Source organism: Pimephales promelas, chromosome 16 (assembly GCF_988280905.1).
Source record: "Pimephales promelas chromosome 16, fPimPro1.hap1.1, whole genome shotgun sequence".
NCBI lineage: Eukaryota > Metazoa > Chordata > Actinopteri > Cypriniformes > Leuciscidae > Pimephales > Pimephales promelas.
In genome coordinates, this window is record NC_142784.1 from 9,915,015 (window position 1) to 9,935,450 (window position 20,436).

General features: G+C 37.8%; 2 protein-coding genes across 6 annotated transcripts in view; one reads left to right on the top strand and one right to left on the bottom strand.

Annotated features, from left to right (window-relative positions):
- The window catches only part of eif4h (eukaryotic translation initiation factor 4h), a 113,385-nt gene that overhangs the window by 58,104 nt on the left and 34,845 nt on the right, over nt 1-20,436 (top strand). The gene's annotated exons all lie outside the window — the stretch shown is intronic.
- LOC120470628 (uncharacterized protein C11orf87 homolog) lies at nt 12,122-14,980 on the bottom strand. 2 transcript variants are annotated; one of them, XM_089120966.1, is made up of 2 exons: nt 14,811-14,980; nt 12,122-14,343 (listed from the first exon to the last, which is right to left on the bottom strand). In XM_089120966.1, the coding sequence occupies exon 2, from the start codon at nt 14,213-14,215 to the stop codon at nt 13,778-13,780; it is 438 nt and encodes a 145-aa protein (XP_088977092.1). In that variant the 5' UTR covers nt 14,216-14,343; nt 14,811-14,980; the 3' UTR covers nt 12,122-13,777. The 2 variants fall into 2 exon arrangements, with proteins under 2 accessions (XP_088977092.1, XP_039516151.1); XM_039660217.2 differs by having other exon boundaries at nt 14,807-14,980.

Consider the following 20,436-nt stretch of genomic DNA (forward strand, 5'->3'; position numbering starts at 1 on the left):
AAATAGTTTCAATGTAGCTAGCTACTTTTTGATAGTAACTTGTAGTGTAGCTAGCTACTTTTCCAAAAGGGTAGCTTGACTGTAGTTTAACTACTTTAACGTACGAGTAGCTTGTAGCTTGTCAAACTACAGTTTCAGAGTAGCTTCCCCAACACTGGCTAGCGCCATTCAGAGCTGCTAACTCTAACGAATTCACTGTGAGACACGCAATTGACACTTTTCACACTCTCTCACGCCACGCATCAATTTTGTCACGCACAGAAAAGGACACGGAGACCGACAGAGACAGAGCAGGTTAGTTATGATATATAAAAAAATCTCAGGTCTCAGATTCTGTCAATTTTATTATGCAATTCAAACAGTAAATACGGTTTTGGCGCTTGTAGATGTTACACGACAGATCCCTAGCGCACGTGAACCGATCATCTCTACTAGCTAATGGAAAAAGAACATGAACACTGTTGAAAGATACAGTATGCTGCAACTTAGCAAAATGTAGGCCTATTCCTCATGCAAAATATCGACCAATCATTTTTTGAACTCTTCCCTGAACTGAAATGTAGTAGTGGGCTGTATTTCCACACGATTGACATCAGGTTCAAGTACACACACAAGCCGTGCGAGTTACTAGTGCATTGCAGTTTGGCTGGTGGTAATGTTGCCCGTCCGCATACCGCCTCCCATGGCCGAAACTGGTATTACGACACCTGCCGGGCCGGGGCTAGTAATTTAGCATGCTAATTCAGGTTGATATCTCTGCAGCACTATAACTTGTCATTTTTTTAATGACATCATCAACCTCATTTCTTCTCATTCTTTTGATGTGTGTGGCTCATTTTTGGGATATTTCAACCTCAATTTTTACACATGGCCCCTTTAAGGGATACAATTATTGACTATACAGAGGGACTTTAAAAAAAAATAGAAAACTATTATTTTGGCTGGCATACATTTTAGTGAAATCATAATTTGTATAAAAATATGTAAGCATACTTAAAGGTGCTCTAAGCGATGTCACACGTTTTTTAGGTCCAAAAATGTTTTGTCACATACAGCAAACCTCTCCTCACTATCCGCTAGCTGCCTGTCCCCTAAACACACTATTAAAAAAAAAAGCGCAGTCTCATCCCAAGAAGTCATATAACTGATGTCTTGGGACGTCTTTTGACCATACGTCAACATCCACCTTTTTAGGGTACCCTCAAACGTCGGTTAGATGACGTTATCGGATACCCCAGACCTAAACCTAACCCTAAACCTACCACGTCACCGAACTGACGTTAAAGGTAAAGCGTCAGTTGTATGACGGCCCGGGATCGTCATGTAACCGACGTTTAAGGGTACCCTAAAAAGGCGGATGTTGATGTATGGTCAAAAGACGTCCCAAGACGTCAGTTATATGACTTCTTGTGATGAAACTGTGTTAAAAAAAAAAACGCGGTCTATGCAGACAAACCCAGGCTCCACAAATGGCAACAAAAACAAACTGCGGGAACCCGCTCCACGAAACATGACGAACTGTTCCAGCCAATAACTGACAAGAAGGCCCTGGGGGTGGGGTTTGGGGGGTCAGTGAAGATGATGAGGAGGGAGGGTCTATCTAGCCTCCATTTTGTTTGAAAAAACTTTAAACGTCAACAAGAAGTCACGTCACCCGACATCGCTTAGAGCACCTTTAAAATATACCTCCTTCATCACATAGTTGACTCCTTCCTTAATGTATTCCAGTAGGCTATATCATGTTTATATGAAAAAAAAACATGATATTACCCTATTTATATAGAGAATTCATAGAAAATTCATAGAAAATAGCCTAATTTACCCAACACACAAAACCACTGATTGAAAAAGCAAATATTCTTTCACTCCAAAATAAAGCCTTTAGTTAATAGTAGGCAATTCCCTCTTGTGATAGCCAGTCCAGGCCTTCCCTGCATATAAAAGAAATGGTCAAATTGATGTGAATCCTTTAAATCTGAATACTGCAACAACAACAACAAAAAGCAATAACCCACTGTACCATAAGTCAAAGAGATCTAAATTTAGCCACAGTCGGATCAATGCAGAGCCACTGAGGAAGCAGATCTGGCGCTCGTCTCGGTGGCTGGACAGTCAGCATCTCTGCGCTCAGCACTAACCTCTTTTGTTTCATGTCAGTGTCGAAGAGAACCGGGTGAGTTGGATGGGGAAATGCAAGCATTTTAGCATTCGGGTTTCCTAAAAAGACAATGCGAGGATTGCAGTGCTTAATTAGCTATAATGCAGAACCCACCACACACAGGCCTCTTTGAATCGAGCTGCTTTCAAGTATTCCCAGTGGAACAAAGAGAGGAAAACACCAATACTGTTGACACTGACAGATTGCCACAGTAGTCTGGAGACATGCTGCCTTGTCTTGCTGGGTAATTATGCCTTCTCTCATTTAGTTTCCCTCCAGCAAGACTAAATGTGTTTGGGAGAGAAGCATATCAAGTGACATCAGTCATGACTGTCATCGCTAAGGGATGCTTTCATCATATCAGGATAGCTGCGGTTATGTCATCGCTTCGGGGATCATTGATTTCGACATTTTTCATGTTGATCATTCATCCTGTGGTCATACATGGTGTGTCTATTAGCATCGCACATTTATCATTCAACATATTTTGATAAACTCATTTTGTGTCTTTTGTCAAGCTGGAAGTAGTCAGCAGATTACGAAAGCCCTGAACCGCAATGTGGAAAAAAAAAAGAAAACTTATCTCGTTGTTTCGACTTAATAAGTCGTTATAGCGACATAATATCTTGTTATAACGACATAAGTTGTTATTTCGACTTAATAAGTCGTTAAAATGACATAAAATCGCATTATTTCTCGTTATAACGACATAATATCTCGTTATAACGACATAAGTTGTTATTTCGACTTAATAAGTCATTATGACATAATATTTCATTATATCTCGTTATAATGACATATTGTGTCATTAAAGCGACATAATATCGTTATATCGGCATACGTTTTTGTAAAAACTACATAATATCTCGTTATAACGACATAAGTTGTTATTTCGACTTAATAAGTCATTATGACATAATATTTCATTATATCTCGTTATAATGACATAATGTGTCATTAAAGCGACATAATATCGTTATATATCGACGTACGTTTTTGTAAAAACTACATAATATCTCGTTAAAACGACATATCTCGTTATAACAACATAATATCTCATTATAACGACATAATATCTTGGTACAATGGCATAATATCTCATTAAAACGACATCGTTGTAACAACATACGTCGACTTATGTCGTTATAACGATATATTATGTTGTTTTAACGGCTCATTCCGACGCACATGGCATTCAATATCCATTCAATATCCAACGCACATGGCACCCTTTAACGTAAAATGAGACGCAGATATATTTGGGCAGAAGGCGCCCCCTAGTGGTCTAACCCTTACCCTACACCATATCTAAACTTAACCAAAACCGAAGCGTCTCATTAGACGTTAAAGGGTGCCGTGTGCGTTGGATATTTGCGCTTTTGCAAAAGCATTGTATATGGCGCTTTGGGATGAGAATGCGTTGAAATAACAAGATAAGTTACGGGTCTTTTTTCTCTCCTTGCTGTTCAGGGCTTCCGTACCAGATCACTCGAATAAGATTTTTTATGCATTATTTTTATTTGTAAAGAATGATATTTACAGTGTTGTTTCATAATCATTTGTGTGATTATTGTGTGGTATTTGTGTGTATGAGATGTGCACCTTCTTCATATTAGTATGTGCCTCAGCTTGTGGAAAATGAATGGCGATGAACTTTGAATCATCATGTGGTTTTCTTTTTTTCCACCCGTATTATTATGGTGGTTATCAGTATATTACAAAGATATTAATAAAAACAGATTTTAGTACTTTAGTGAAACTGAATGACAATGTTTATTGGTAATACAATTTAAGTGTTGAAACCTAGTAAAAACTAAAAGGTTACTACTGTATTATTTATGGTTAAGTACTGACCACAGCTGATGTTTTTTTTTTGTTGTTGTTGTTTTTTTTTAGTGTACGTCCAAATCCAATTTTGGCTTTACTTCCTGAGATCCCTTCATTTGACTGATTTTTGAAGGCAGACTCGATGTATCCTTCACTGCCTTTGATATCCCACAATCCTGCCCTTTCCATTCTGTGACAGTTGAGCTACAAAATAAAGATGGCCTCTGAAAGTTGTAGGTTTTTTGACTGTTTTCGATTTTTTTATGATATTTCTGTTGAGAAATGACTGTTGTAGTGATTAAAAATTAGCTTAGTTATCACTAAAAGTTGCTGTTTTGTTGTAGATCATCATTAAACTGATCACTGTCCGAAATCAGTTTCATGAGGCACCTTTGTGCATCAAAATATATCATACTGACTTTCTGTTGAATAATCTTAGCCTCCAAAACTTCTAGGCATTAGTTCTTCGCATACGCCATTAAATGCAAAATGGCTGAACCAGTTGTCATAATCTGTCAAACTATGTTTGATATGCATTTCTATAAGACTTTTTCAGAAAATGTGTCATGAATTGACGAATAATAAAAGTGAACCTCGAGTTTTACTACTTACAGGGAATGTAAAGCGTAAGATCAACCAATGATCAACCACTTCTTTAAAATAGCTCAGAGATACGTCTCATTAACCTTCAGTGTGCAAGCATAGACAGAGGACAACACAGTGTTACAATTTCTGACAAACAATAAGGATCAGGGTCAACGGCCTGGAAGAAGAAGAAGGGTAAGGATGTGTGATGGGAGGCGAAACAGACGAAGAGGTAAAAGAGTAGGGGAAACACCCTTGTCCTCAATTGTTCAAACGTTTCGTAGACAGAACAGGTATGTAATCCTGTACATACAAAAAATGTATGTACACACATGCATGGACGGATGGATTGATTTATGGATGGATTGATTTAAGGATGGATTGATTGACTATATTTTTATGGTGCCCTGAAGGTCAGAAACCAATTTAAATGGAGATACTCTCATGAGGAAACGCTGAATCTGACTGAGCAGCAAAGCAGCAGGTTTCTGATTTATGATTATTTGAACACATCTGGAGCGCTGTGCCTTATTTCATCAGCAGATATTTAGGTGTTGTTGTGCGGTCATGACTGGTGTGAGCACATGGCTTCTGTCGTGTTTGAGTCTATGTGCCATCTGCTCCTAATGTCCAGTGTTGGGGAGTAGATAACTACAAGTAGCGATGCTACTAACTTAACTACATTTTTCAGTAGCTTGGCAGTAGCTCAGTTGCTTTTTAAACAGTGTAGCTTTTCCAGTAGCTAACTACTTTTTTGTAGCGCGAGCAAAAGCTACTTTGTGTTCAAAAGCTACTTCGCCTGGGCGAATCAGCGCGATGCTAGGATATTCTTCTTCGTGTTAGATTACAAACTCATTTTTTGCCATTACCGCCACCTGTTGTTTAATCACGCATCTTGCGGCTAACGGTTCACTGACGTACAGAAGTGTGTTGACACACACATGATGATGGAGCAAGATGTGACGGCAGATCTGGAGGATGGAGAAACAACTAAAGTTAATTCAACGCATTCTCATCCTTTAGCGTCATATAGAGCGCTATATGACAAAACAGCGCTATACTACGCACATGGCACCCGTTATCGTTAATATAACACAAGCTGTGATGGGTAGGTTTAGGTGTGGGGTAGGGTAGGGTAGTCTCATATTACGCGAAAGGATTTATGATGCCTTGGGTTCGCGTGAATATTAACGATAAAGGGTGCCATGTGTGTAGTATAGCGCCGTTTTGTCATATAGCGTTCTATGTGACGCTAAAGGATGAGAACGGACTGGTTAATTACCCATGGCCTTATTTGTCCAAGTTCAATCGGTATTTTTGAGAAAATGTTCTACATGCAATTTAGGTTGGATGTATATTTTTTTCTTGCAATGTTGTAGGCTATTTGTTGCAATTTTGCACTTTTGACAAACATTCTGAGATATTTGGGTGTTGTGTGTAATAAAACAATACTTTTTGAAATCATAATTTTATTGCATTGTTTTAAACACTAAATGTTTTAAAACATTTAGTGTTTAAAACAATGCAATAAAATTATGATTTCAAAAAGTATTGTTGTCCCCTTCTGTCCTCAGACACTTATTCAGTTATTAATAATATATGTTGTTCAAAAAAGCAAAAGTAGTTTCAATGTAGTGTAGCTAACTACTTTTCCAAAAGAGTAGTTTAACTACTTGAACTTACGAGTAGCTTGTAGCTTGTCAAACTACAGTTTCAGAGTAGCTTTCCAACACTGCTGATGTCTCTACCTTGTCCTCCTTGTTATCAGATTATTCAACGCATTCTCATCCTTGAGCGTCATATAGAACGCTATATGACAAAACGGCGCTATACTACGCACATGGCACCCGTTATCGTTAATATAACACGCGCTGTGAGGGCTAAGTTTAGGTGTGGGGTAGGGTGTGCGTCAGTGATGCGCGGGTCAATGTATAAACAACCCGCAACCGACCGACGTTTTTAGCTACCCGCCCGCAACTCGGACCGCAAAAAATAGTAAAAAAATATTGTACCCGACCCGCTTCCTGACCGCATTTTTTTAAATGCTCATCGGAGCGTTATTGGGCCATAGACGTGTAACAACACAGCATCGCAAGAAGACGTAGGCCTACACATAACAAAGGCAAAGCCAGCACTTTGGTCATCATCTTTCATTATTTCAGCAAATGTCTCCCACACTTTTACTCTTTCTATTTGTGTATTTGCGGAGCTTCCACTTCACCTTTTTTTCTTGCCGCCTCCATCTCTCTGCAGACTGTAGTGATCATGGCCGGTTCGTGAACGAATCGTTCTTTTGAACCGGTTCTTTTTAGTGAACCGGTCGAACCAGTACACTAAATCGAACTGAATCGTTCGAAACAGTTCGCGTCTTGCGTCAGTGCTGATCCACAAGTTACTAAAGTTACTCACTTTCAGACATGCCTGACAGTTGCCTACGAATCGAAATAAATCAATATCCTGAATTATATTTTACTCCAGTAACTCCAACAGTTCACTGAACCGAGACATGTTCGTGCCACTGTTGAGAGAAGTGATGAGCACGAGCTGCTGATACTATACCGACCGCACAGGGACAGCGGTTCTCGAATCATAGAACCGATAACTGTTTAGACTGAGCTTGTGTGTTATCTTCGTGCCAGTTATTCAGCCAATAATGTGCAGGACTGTATATTTCATCAAAATAGTGTCTAGTACTATATTAATACAAATGTTTAATTGGCATCTTTTTTCAAACGACCCGACCGACCGCGACCCGAATATCATTAAAAACATTTTTGGATGACCCGTAACTGCGGGTAACCGCGGGTGACCGCAGGCACCCGCTCATTTCGGATCAACCCGCGCATCACTGGTGTGCGTGTCATATTCACGGTAAAGGATTTATAACGTCTTGGGTTCGCGTGTTATATTAACGATAAAGGGTGCCATGTGCGTAGTATAGCGCCGTTTTTGCATATAGCGTTCTATATGACGTTAAAGGATGAGAACGGGCTGGATTATTAGTTATTACTCCTTATTTCCTTCCCAATTCAGAGGCTGTTTAAACTATACTAAAAACTGAAAACATTTTAAGCGTTTTGTCTGTTCATTCACGTGACAATAGTATTTTGGTGGCCTGAAAACGCAAGCTAGTTTTTTTTGCAAAAATAACCATTATTGTCTTCATGTAAACCACAAAAAAATGTGAATTTGTGAAAACTGTTGTACATCAACATGACATCATGACTTTTGCGTAAACATACACATAGCGTTATCTATACGCATTTTGAGCTATCCGCGTGTATGCGTGTATGTCTACATCGTTAAATATCCAAGTGATTCCGCGTGTATGTACACACCGTTAAATGTCAGAGCGAAACGAAGCAAAATGTAGAACTACATCTGGGGAGTGATATTTTTTTTCTTAGGATGGTAGGGGAAGACTGCTATTAACCCCAGTGACGGGTGGGTTTAGGGACGGGGTTGGGGTAGGTCATATATTTGTATATACAGTAATAAAACGTTAAGTCAACGGCATTCATAAACATGCAGAAAAGCGATTATGTGTGTTGATAGCATGCCAAAAATGGAAATACAAATTGGCCATTTCATGAGATCAGTCTGGTTGTACATATGTACATGTTCAGACTATAGGCACGTAGTTTTTCTTTGCAGAGCGACATCGCCAACTACTGGCTTGGCTGCAGAATACAGCGTTTATAGTCGATTCTTGTCAGCAGGGATCGTTTCGACAACGTTGTCGTTTGTCCGTGAAAAAAGCAAAAGGAAAACTTTTTTTCTAGATCGTCGCCGAACGTTCCCCATCTTTGTGGTGTTTCGGCACTTAATAAAAGCCCTACAGCACTCTGCATTTTCCTTGCTAGTTTACATTTTGAGAAGATTGTGAGGTTGGTTAGCTTTTACATATCACTTTTAGTTAAAATATCACTTTTATTTACTCCAAGCTAAAAAAAAGATCAGTCAATGAGTTTTATGTCCGTGCAATTTCAAGCACTTAAAGGTTTTTATTAGGGCTGTCAAACGATTAATCGCGATTAATCGCATCCAAAATAAAAGTTTGCGTTTACATAATATATGTGGGTGTACTGTGTATAATTATTTTGTATATATATAAATACACACACGCATGTATATTTAAGAAAAAATAGTATTTATATATAAAATATTTATATATAATATAAATTATATATAAATCTATATACAGTATATACATTGAAATATTTCTTAAATATATACATGCATGTGTGTGTATTATATATAAATAATTATACACACTACGCACACATATATTATGTAAACACAAACTTTTATTTTGGATGCGATTAATCGCGATTAATTGTTTGACAGCTAGTTTTTATGTGTTGTTTAGTTTAGTAATTTGCCATCTCACAGGAAAATGTCACCAATTTACGAGATGGAGATTTCAAATGAATACTATGACGGGATTTTCGATTGTGCGAAAATGTGTGAATGAGATTGTAAGAATTCAAATGAATTAACCGAGAATCAACCAATCTATCTAAAATATATATTGATTTATGATTTATTGACTTGCTCACATGCTTAATTAGTGGGGTAACCAACTGTCCTGGCGAGGCCAGCCAAAAAAAACCTCCTTAATGTTGAGAATTGCAGTTCTATTGGCATTCAGTCCATTTTCCACACTGTTACTGCTTGCACGGCCAACCGTGGAGATAGATTCGTTCAGGGAAAACCTTTACTGGCCTTGACATTTTGATGCAGATGTGCTCCTTGTGTTATGATGTGGTTTGACTGTGATAAATCAGCAAATAGTTCCATTATGTGGGAGGAAACAGCTAACGTATGGATGGAAACTTTGTTTTTTTTTTGCTTTCAGATTAATTACAGTCATCCAATCTCAATCTTCTTATTCATACCGAATAATGAATTCACACACTAATGTGATGTGGGCAGAGAGAGCCGTTACGTGTACAATGTGCTGCCAGTGGCTGCGGCGGCCCACACACACAGTGAGACATAGAGAGGAGAGTGGGCTGTGTAGTGGGCACAAGTTTGGCACACCGAACAGTGTCGAACACACAGGTGTATTTACTCGAAACGCTCTCTGATTGGCTGGAGGGGAGGCGCAAAGATCTCCCACATCTTCTGTTTGTTCTTTTCTCCCTTTTGTCAGTGGTATCACACTAACCGCTGTGCTCTAAAGTTCAACTGAAGAAGAAATGAGAGGAGATATTGTTCTCTACCCAGCGGTGCTCCTCTGTCACTTTTGTTCATGTCCCACACAAAGTGGTTATTGCAGCAGTCAAGCAATTAGCCTTTTAACATAAATAGAGGAGTGATAATTATTTGATTTGTGAAGGGTGATTGACTTCAGGCCCCAATTGTAGTTTAGACAGCTGACAGCTGTGCTTTATATCCTACACCTCTGACAGGAACATTGCATTGTGTTTCGGGGTCAAAACTGAATTGACAGTTCCCTCAGAACAGGGCAACACGCATACAGAAGTTATTTTCCTCCCTAAGGAATGAATAATAAATTAAAAAGTCAATTACGACTTTCCACAATTTGGACTTCTTTTCTCGCAATGAGACAAATGTCAGAGTTATATACTTGGAATCATGAGAAATAAAGTCTGAATTGCTAGATATTAGCTTTTTAAGAAAAAATGTTCTAATTGAAAGATAAAAATTGAAAATATAAACTTGCAATTAAAAAGATATTTTACAATTCTGTTTATATTACTAGCAAGTGTTTTTTCGACACATTCTCATCCCAGGCCGTCATACAGATGACGCGTTTGAAATTGTGTCTAAATACGACGCACATGTCACCCTTTCGTGTCAATATAACACGCTTCGGTTATGGGTAGGTTTAGGTCTGGGGTAGTGTTAGGGTTAGACCACTAGGAGGCGCCTTCCTGGCCCATGTGTATCAGCATTTCACATTGACGCTAAAGGGTGCCGTGTGCGTCGGATGTAGACGCAATTTCAAAAGCGTCACCTATATGACGCCTTGGGATGAGACCGGGTTGTTTTTTTTGGTTTTTTTTTTTTGCTAGTTTCAGCCCGACGCAATTATCATTTTCACGTCCTGCGCCAGGTTATTCAAATAACCATTTGTGCTCCCATGGTGCTGCTGGTCAGAAAGCGAAGTGTGTTCAGGCGCATTTTTGGCTTGATTTTTGGCATGTACGAGTGCAACTAGGTTTTAAAGGGAGTGGGAGATGAGACTCTGATTGGTTTATTGCATGTAAAGCCCAAAACACAACCATTAGGAGAATAGGGACAACACTTTTAGACCATGCGCCGGGAGCGCCGACCATTTGTCCCGTCATTAAACTAGCAAAAGTGGATTCAGACACTTGCGCCCTGTGCTTTAGACCATGTGCTTGGATCGTTAAAATAGACTCACAATTCTGACGAAAAAAAAGACTATAAGTTATAAAGCGAGTTATACATTTGAAATTGCAAGAAAAAAGGCTGAATTGCGAGATAGAAAATGAGATATAAACTCACACTTGCGAGAAATAAAATTGTGAGATAATAAGACACAATTAATTTTATTCAATTATTTTTTTTATTTTTTTTTTCTAAGGTGAAAACAAGCTTCCCTACAAACACAATGCAGAATTGCTATTCGAATTTGAATGCAAGGAAGTTGAACTAAAATGATTTAAAACTCAATGAAATTCATAAAACTGTCTTGTCTGAAAATTGTCAAGAAAACTGATAAATTGTCAAGAAAAAAAACTTGCTTGTCTGTTTGTTTGTTTTAAATGTTTGAAATAAAGTATTGAAAAAATATTTTGAAGAATTGAAGAATTATAGGCCTTAAAGACTGGATGGATGGATGGATGGACGGACGGACGGACGATGGATGGATGAATGGACGGACGATGGGTGAATGGATGGATGGATGGATGCACGGACGATAAATGGATGGATGAATGGACGGACGATGGATGGATGGATGGATGGATGGACCATGAATGGATGGACGGACGATGGATGGATGGATGGATGGATGGATGGATGGATGGATGAATGGACGGACGATAGATAGATGGATGGATGGATGGACGGATGGATGGATGGACGGATGGATGGACTGATGGATGGATGGACGGATGGATGGATGGATGGATGGATGGATGGACAATGGATGGATGGATGGACAGATGATGAATGGATGTATGGATGGACGGATGATAGATAGATAGATAGATAGATAGATAGATAGATAGATAGATAGATAGATAGATAGATAGATAGATAGATAGATAGATAGATAGATAGATAGATAGATAGAAAGTTTATTATAAGAAAATTAGTTATTTTTTTCACTATAGACCTCCTAAACTCAATTAGAAACCTTTAAAGGTACACTTTAATCACTCCATTTAATTTAATTGTTGATTTAAAAGAAAGTAAATCGAATATTAATACATATTAGAGCCTTAACGTATTAAGTTTAAATGTTGGCACTTCTTCAGTCATGATGCCTTGGGCAATAATTTTAATAATTCTAAGATGATTCATGCTAATGAATTTTAAAAAATGAGACACCCATTTGCACAATACTTTATTAGTAATTCAAAATCGTATGCATTGAACAAAATGAAAACAAAACAAAGATTCAAACTGCGATCTGTTACAATACTTGATTTCGGTCTACGACTCCCATTTCCGCTTCAACACAACGTCAAGGAAATACAGACAAATTACTTTTAAAATGTTCTATTGTCTCTTACTGATTGTTACACTAGTTAGGAATGATAGAAAATATAATACTCAATCATTAGTGCTATATTAATCTAGAGCAAAAATGCAAAAGAGCATTAATACAGAGCTGTAACACAAAACTGAAATGCCTCAGGTTACATAAGTTTTACTATGATTATATAGTGCCATGGACAAAACAAGTACAGGCTATACACTACCACTAGCAGCAGCAATTGCACATTAACAGTCTCGGGGATAAAGGGGTTAAAACACTAAACCTATTCATGCCAAGCCAGAATGGCACGAATTGCACTTCTATCTTGGAAAAAAAGCCACTGAGACAAAAGAAAATCCCAATTAAGAAAGTCCATTTGTCAAAAGAAACAACAATGTTGCCTAAAAGGGTTTCAGAAACCCCAAAACAAAGAAAAACTGTTGCGAGTTGTGTTGAAAGTCTACACGAACAAGACCGTTGTCTCCGTTGTCCTTATTTTGGCGTCTGTACAGACTTTATACAAGAGAGCCGTCCCTTCACTATAAACTTTGGAAGTACTGTCAATAGGTCCATAATTCGTCCATTGATTCCTCTTGGTGGCACGACAATATGAAGAGTGGACGAGACAATGTGCGTACTAAAATTCGGGAAAACATTAACTAAAAGTGGCTTGGGCAAAAGAATGGAGGATTCACATTTGATCCGGTTTGGATTCGGTTCCGAGTAAATCAAATGACTGATCAATGTCTTTTCCCACAGAATTTCATTTTTATCAAATATAATCTTGTTGAGGATTGCTTTTTAACCCAGTTTGGATTGGATCTGAATTAATATCCTTTTAGATTAACTAAGGTTATTTATTTATTTTTTTTAAGGTTCTTATTTTTTTATCTAATTAATTAATACTATTTATTTAATCCAGTAAGATTTTACTGATTCAAATGATCCAGTTGGGATTAACTCCTAATTTTGATTATATTTGCATTCAATAAAGTCCTTTTCATTTTCATTTTATGTCATCCAATAGGATCTTTTTTTTTTTAGAAGAAGAAGATTCTTATTTTATCAAATTAATTAGGTAAGATTTCATCTAATAATATATTTTTGTCCAAAATGTCATTTTATCAGTAGGAGCTTGATTCTTAGAGGGTATTATGTTTGATGTCATTGTAATTAACTCCTAATTATGATAGAAATTCCATTCGCGTTCAATAAAATCCTGTTGGATTAACCCATTAACGCCTTTTCATTTTATCCAAGGATCTTTTTCAATACTCTCGTCTGATCCCATTATAGGACCGGCTCCAAATTACAATGATAGGAAATTCCACAGTCCGCATAGTCTTTTCTCCATTGAGAGACTGTCCATAGATTTCTCTCCTCCGGGATCTATACGATGAAAACGTATCAACTGTAATGCTTATACAAAGAATCGGTATATTCCGTGGGTAATATCATATGAATACATGGGATATGTACAGTGTCCTCGCGAAGCTGGCACTGCGTTATCAAGACACAGCGACCGATTCCAACAAGTTCTCGTCCTTCGCCTGTCCCGAGTGTCCCATGTCCTCTGTCACGCCAGGATCCTCCGTGTTTGGGTCAGTTTTCCGCACTGCCGTGGGGGGTCTCACCATGATGCACTGCCGGACCACCGGCTTGCCTTTGCCCGCTTTGGGACTGCGGCTGTCGCGCTCGTATTCCTCCTGGGCTTTCTGGATCTTGCGCTTTTTCATCTTGCTTTTGTGAAAGTGGAAGGTCGTGATGGACACGGCTATTATCCCAATGATCATCGCGATGAGCACGAAAAGCACGACGGTGGATGAGAACGCCTGGAACAACTGATCCACCCGGTCAAAGCAGGTGCCATTGCTGGTCCGAGCGGTTCCGTTTAAGGCACAGTGGGGAATGGAGAGCGCCAGTCTCTCCAAGGTCCGGGCACTCATTTAGTCCGGTTCGGGCTGTGTGTGTCTGCAGGGAAGAATTGACGAGATGAGAGCGAAAAGAAATGTCCACCCCTGCGAGTGCGCGCGCTATATTGCATTCATGTCTCTTGGGGGGGAAACGAGTCCACCTAAAATAGATCCAATGAGGAATCCAGGGTTAGAAAAGAGCATGTGGGGGTTTAGCGTTACAATTCTAGTCACGTTGGAAATCCTCCTTTAAAACACTTTCAAATCCACACCTTTGACGCATACAGAATATGTTTAAGAACAAAAGCGATCTCATTCGTAGCCTACAGGGCGCGCGCGCGCGCGCTGGCCGCTATAACTTTGCGGCGTATGCGCGCAAATAATGCCGCTATTCCCTTTTCGCAAAGCTATTCTTTTACAAATTACAAAAGACATAGATCTGTTTCAGCATTCATTTCTCAGCTTGCGACATTCCTTCAGATCAGCCAGCAGAAGCAGCTGCTGTTCATCGATTAGATGCAGTCTGAAGAAAACCATAAAGTAGCCCATACGCAGGAAAAAGAAATAACTAGCTTCACCAGACACACGAACATGCGAAGATCTACATTGAAACCGATAGTTTACCTGCCTCTACTGTAGGGATGTCTCTGCTCCGGAGGCGAAGACCGCTCGTGGTTGCACAAATTGTGGAGGAAAAGGAGCTGGATCCAGCCAATCGCTGAGGCTCGCAATGACGTATCGCCTTTGAGGATCCAAACGCTCCCGAAGCCTCATTCAGACGGACAGTATATATGTTCAGATGACAATCCAGGGTTTGGTATTCTCATGTGTGGCGGGTTACACAAGGGTACGTGCTGTCAAAAAAAAAAAAAAAAAAAGTCCATTCCCTGCATTTGACTGAAGCACCCGCATAACGCATTAAAAATAAGACTCCAATAGGTGGGTTTCACAGAAGAACCATTTTTGATTCTCAAAAGAACCTTGTAGAGAACAGTTATTTAAAGATAAAATAAAAATGCATAGAGTAAAGAACATTTAATCTGTCTAAAGATCCTTTTTTATTGTGCTGTAAAGAATAGGTTCCATAGCTCTAAAAAATGCTGGGTTGTTTCAACCCAAATTTGGGCCAAATATGGACAACCCCAAATGTTGGGTTAAACATGTAATTAAAAATGTACAGTTGAAAGTAAAAAATTAAGTTGGGTTAAAAATATTTGGGATTGTCCATATTTGACCCAAATTTGGGTTAAAACAACCCAGCATTGTTTAGAATGATAACATTTCATACACTATGATAATTCAAAGTGCTTTTCACAGAAAGGAATTAAAATAAAAAGTGAATGGACAAACATGGAGAACATACTCTAAACAATGCTTGGTTGGTTGAACCCAAATTTGGGTTAAAATATGGACAAGCCCAAATTTCAAATATTAAAGGAGTAGTTCACGTTCAAAAAAAAACTTTTGCTGATAATTTACTCACCCCCATGTCATCCAAGATATCCATGTCATTCTTTCTTCAGTCGAAAAGAAATTAAGGTTTTTGATGAAAACATTCCAGGATTTTTCTCCATATAATGGACTTCATTGGGAACCAAACGGTTCAAGGTCCAGACACTTTCAGTGCAAACTGTTCAAAGGGCTTTAAACGATTTCAGACGATGAATAAGGGTCTTATCATTTCTTATCAAGAATCATCTGATCGCTCATTTAAAAAAAATAATAACAAAGTTTAAGTTTTATAAGCTCAAATGGTCGCCTTGCTCTGTTCTGTTCGTAACTCTCCTGTTCGAACTCATTTATCAAATGAACAAATCTTTTTTTTGTGTCATTTGGTTCATTCAACGAACGAAATTAACGAGTTTATTCGGGAAAAGATTTGTTCATTTTGATGAACGAGTTCGAACAGGAGAGTCACGAACAAAACAGAACAGAGCAAGGCGACCATTTGAGCTTATAAAACTTAAACTTTTTTTTTTAAATGAGCGATCGTTTCGCTTGATAAGAGCCTTATTCATCGTCTGGAATCGTTTAAAGCCCTTTGAATAGTTTGCACTGAAAGTGTCTTTTGGACCTTGAACTGTTTGGTTCCCAATGAAGTCCATTATATGGAGAAAAATCCTGGAATGTTTTCATCAAAAACCTTAATTTATTTTCGACTGAAGAAAGAATGACATTGGATGACATGGGGGTGAGTAAATTATCAGCAAAAGTTTTTTTTTTAAAGTGAACTACTTTAACCTAACTTCAACTTTCACTTTCAACTGTAATTTTTTTTAATTGGATTATTAACATTTGGGTTTGTCCACATTTGACCCAAATTTGGGTTGAAACAATCCAGCATTTTTTAGAGTGATGGATTATAATACTGTTTCTTCATGAATGAATAACTACACATTAATAACGCGCTGTTAACATTCTAGTAACTAACAAGAAACTCTGATTAACAAATTGGTAAGTAATAGCCCTCAGTTGAATGTGGTAGGCCTTGTTCACTATTTTTTCATACCTCCCAATTAACATGAATAATGAATAATTTATGGTAAAAGGTAATAATGACTCAAGTGTTTCTACATCCTCTTAAAGGATCTATAATAATTCGGATCATAAGTGAAAAACATGAATATGACTGAAGTCATTGTAAGCGTTTGGTTATATGACCGTTAAGGGAACATCCCATTTCTGCCTATCATTTTGCAAACTGGGACGTTTTTGAACAATCTCTAAACATTCACAAACAAGTATCATTTAAAAAAAAAAAAAACAGTAGTCGAACATCTAAAACAGAAAAAAACACCAGATAATTTATGAACATTTTGGAATAATTACTGCAATAATGTTTGATCATAACTTTGACCTTGACCTTGGGTTTATATATTCTGAAAGGTATTTAATATAATGGTTTTGCTGTAATTTAGTTTAGTTGAAAAACATAAATAATAGGTTATTTGATTTCAATATTTTATGTGTCATTTCAAATTTTGCTAATAATATATGTATTTTTATAACAATATGAAAATAATGTGGACTGTTTGTAATGCTGCATGGCCAAGTTAAAGTCTGCTTTGATGGTTGTGTCAACAGTTCAACAGTATTAAATTAAATGTAGAGTAATGGAAAAATGAACTGTATTATCTATTGAAAATTTTTTATTTTTTTTTACATATCAGGGAATAAAGAGCTATAATTATTTCCTGGACTAATGAGATTTTGTTCAGAAAATTCAACATGTTGTCCAACTTGATTCAAATTCCAAAATACAAGAAAGCCAATTCATCAATTATAAACTTTGCCCAACATCGGATTCATATTTCAGTCATAATCGAACCCTTCAAAATGTAGCCCATAAAAGTAAAGCAATGGGCTGTTTTATTCAGCCAAACAGTATCTCTCTTCGCACAACAACAGGAACCTGCGTTTGAGGCCTCTTGGTTTATTGACAGAAATAATCTCTATTCTAAAGACCACGGTTTCAAAGAAGGGAACCGCCACAAAAAAACTGTCTATTTGGAGCAAAACGAATGAAGTCGGAATAAGTGTTGTCTGGCTCCCACCATTCAGAAGGTCTTTGCAGGATTTGTTGCTAACGGTTCATTATTGACTCTTGGGATGAGGTCAGAAGAAGGGCACCAATGAAATGACAGTGCTCAGTACTATCCAATTAAATAATTGGACTGACCTATCAAGATATGAGCAAGAGCATTAAACCCACCAGAGACTTTGACCCTGACTTCCACGATGAAGATTCATGTGTCGGACTCAAACTGAGATTTATTGCATTCCAGTGACAAATCTACTTGGTAAAAAAATGAATTTGAGCTCTTCTTTAGATGTGGGATTTGAAGAAAAAGCAGAAGTCGTCCAACAAATTCATCAGTCTAAACGATGCTGGGTTGTTTTAACCCAAATTCGGGTCAAATATGGACAAACCCAAATGTTGGGTTAAAAATGTCATTTAAATTTTTAACCGAACACTGTAAAAATGAATGTGCTACTGTGTATGGCAACAGACTACAAGCAATATTAGTAATTAAATATAACAAATTAGAATTGAGTAATAATTAATCAAATTAATTCCTTAAATTAACCACTTAAAATGAGTAAAACTTACAGCAATAACCAAAAAAAAACATAAATTGAAGTCACCATTATGGTGATCAGTGTTTGTTTTAGGTTTGTTTTAAAATTACAATTTTCTTGGGTGATTCTGCTTGTTAACATCAGGAGTCTTCAATGTTGGCAATATAAAATAAAGAGTTCTTAATTAATCTTTGACGTCTGTCTGTAAGGCCGTGTGTCTACCAAAGCGTTTTTAGCCAGCTGAAAACGCAAGACGCTCTGCTGAAGATGCCGTGCTTTGGCCGCTTGAGAGCGTTTTGGCAGAGCAGCGTTTTCCCCCTTGAGACGTTTCGTTGCTATGATACAGAATTTATGCAGCAGTTTGAATGTTGTGACAGTTGGTCGGTGTGGTATTAGTCCCGCCCCTCCTCCACTGTGATTGGACGCCTGGGTAAAAAGTAGGGATGTCCCGATACCACTTTTTCACTTCCGATACCGATACCGATGCCACAGTTTTGGCTTTTGCCGATACCGATATTAATCCGATATTTTTATTTTATTTTTAAACTAATAAAAAATATAGCAATTTTCTCAATTAGCCCCTTAAAATATACCTCCAGTATATAGTTCACAACCCACCCTTTATTCAAACACTATATATATATATATATATATATATATAAGAAAATGCAGGTACTTCAGTACTTAAAGCTAGCTAGCTACCAACAGGTTTAAAGTTAAAACAATTTAAACAGCAGTATTCTACATTTTAAATACCAGTACAGTTTTTTTTAAAGCAAGTAGAATTTCTATAACTGTGTGTTAAACTGATTATCACTCTTGTGTGTGTTAAACACAATCTACTTAATACAGACAGCTTCATTATAAAGATAAACAACAAATCCCCAAAATATATGATCATAATCTATGACAACAAATGCTGTTATAAACTAGATTAGTGAATAATACATATTGCTCTTTGTGTTGTTGTAAAATACATTAATGAAAAACAATATAACAAAAATGAAAAAGATAATTATTATATAGCCAAGTAATTATTTTATATATTTTTTATATACTAAAAAATTGAGACATTAAATGTATAGCACAGCTATTTAATGAGGCAGCAACATTAATAATTATTAGTGTTAATAAGCTTTAATTACGTCACTGCATTATGATATGAATGACTCCAACACAGTGCGGCACAAAGCGCTTATGCGCATTCCGAGCGCAGAATGATGCGCTTGAAACCACGTGAAGTAACAGCACGCAGCCGAGTATGCACCCTATGGTATGCACGCTGCGCGTCGAGTCCGCTTTGAAAAGTTCAAAGCACAAAGGAAATACATATTGATGGACAGTGTATTAAACAGTATCTATCTATACAATAGTTTATTGAGCCTTTTCTTTAAACAGTTTTATATTTCAGTTACTATGCGCGTGAAGAACAATAGTGCTCTGACTCTGGTGAGGTGATCTAACTGACAGCGTCCGACACCTGGTAGGTAACACGATAGTTACAGGAATAAAGTCCAGCAAGATAATGTTGTTTTATTAGAAAACATAGACCTTTATCTACAGATAAACTATAATAGTATTAACATTGAATCATCTTGAAGATAGTTTCATTACTGTAACCGAACGCGACGCGCTGTTTGAGTGCTGAATGGAGAATGACTGAGAGCCGCAGAGAGGGAAAAGTTTACGTGATCTTGAATTTAATGACTTAAATATTAATTTCTCTCTGACATAATGGCTTCAGAACACTTATAATAGAGTGCACGAAAACGTTATGGTACTTTAGAATGTTTTTGTGCCTTCTGTGGGGCTTAACAATAACATAATAGTATACACACAATATCGGATTTGGATCGGCCTCGTCTGATCGATACCCGATCCCGCAAAAATGGCTGGATCGGAGCCGATACCGATCCTGAGTATCGGATCGGGACATCCCTAAAAAGTGACAGTGATGAGTGCTGCGTTTTATCCAAAGTTAAACATTTTTCAACCCCCAGCGACCAGTAAAAACGCCGGGCGCTCGGCGCTTCCGCGTGAAAAAAAAAAACGCTCAGGGCCTCGGTACGCTCATGGCGTTCAAAAAACGCGGCGCTCCCATTGAAAACAATTAAAAACATACGCCAGGCGCGTGGAAAAACGCTTTGGTGGACACACGGCCTTAGTGAGATATT

What these genes read in the sequence shown, in the direction of transcription:
- LOC120470628 (XM_089120966.1), bottom strand. Translation starts at nt 14,215, where the DNA reads ATGAGTGCCCGGACCTTGGAGAGACTGGCGCTCTCCATTCCCCACTGT.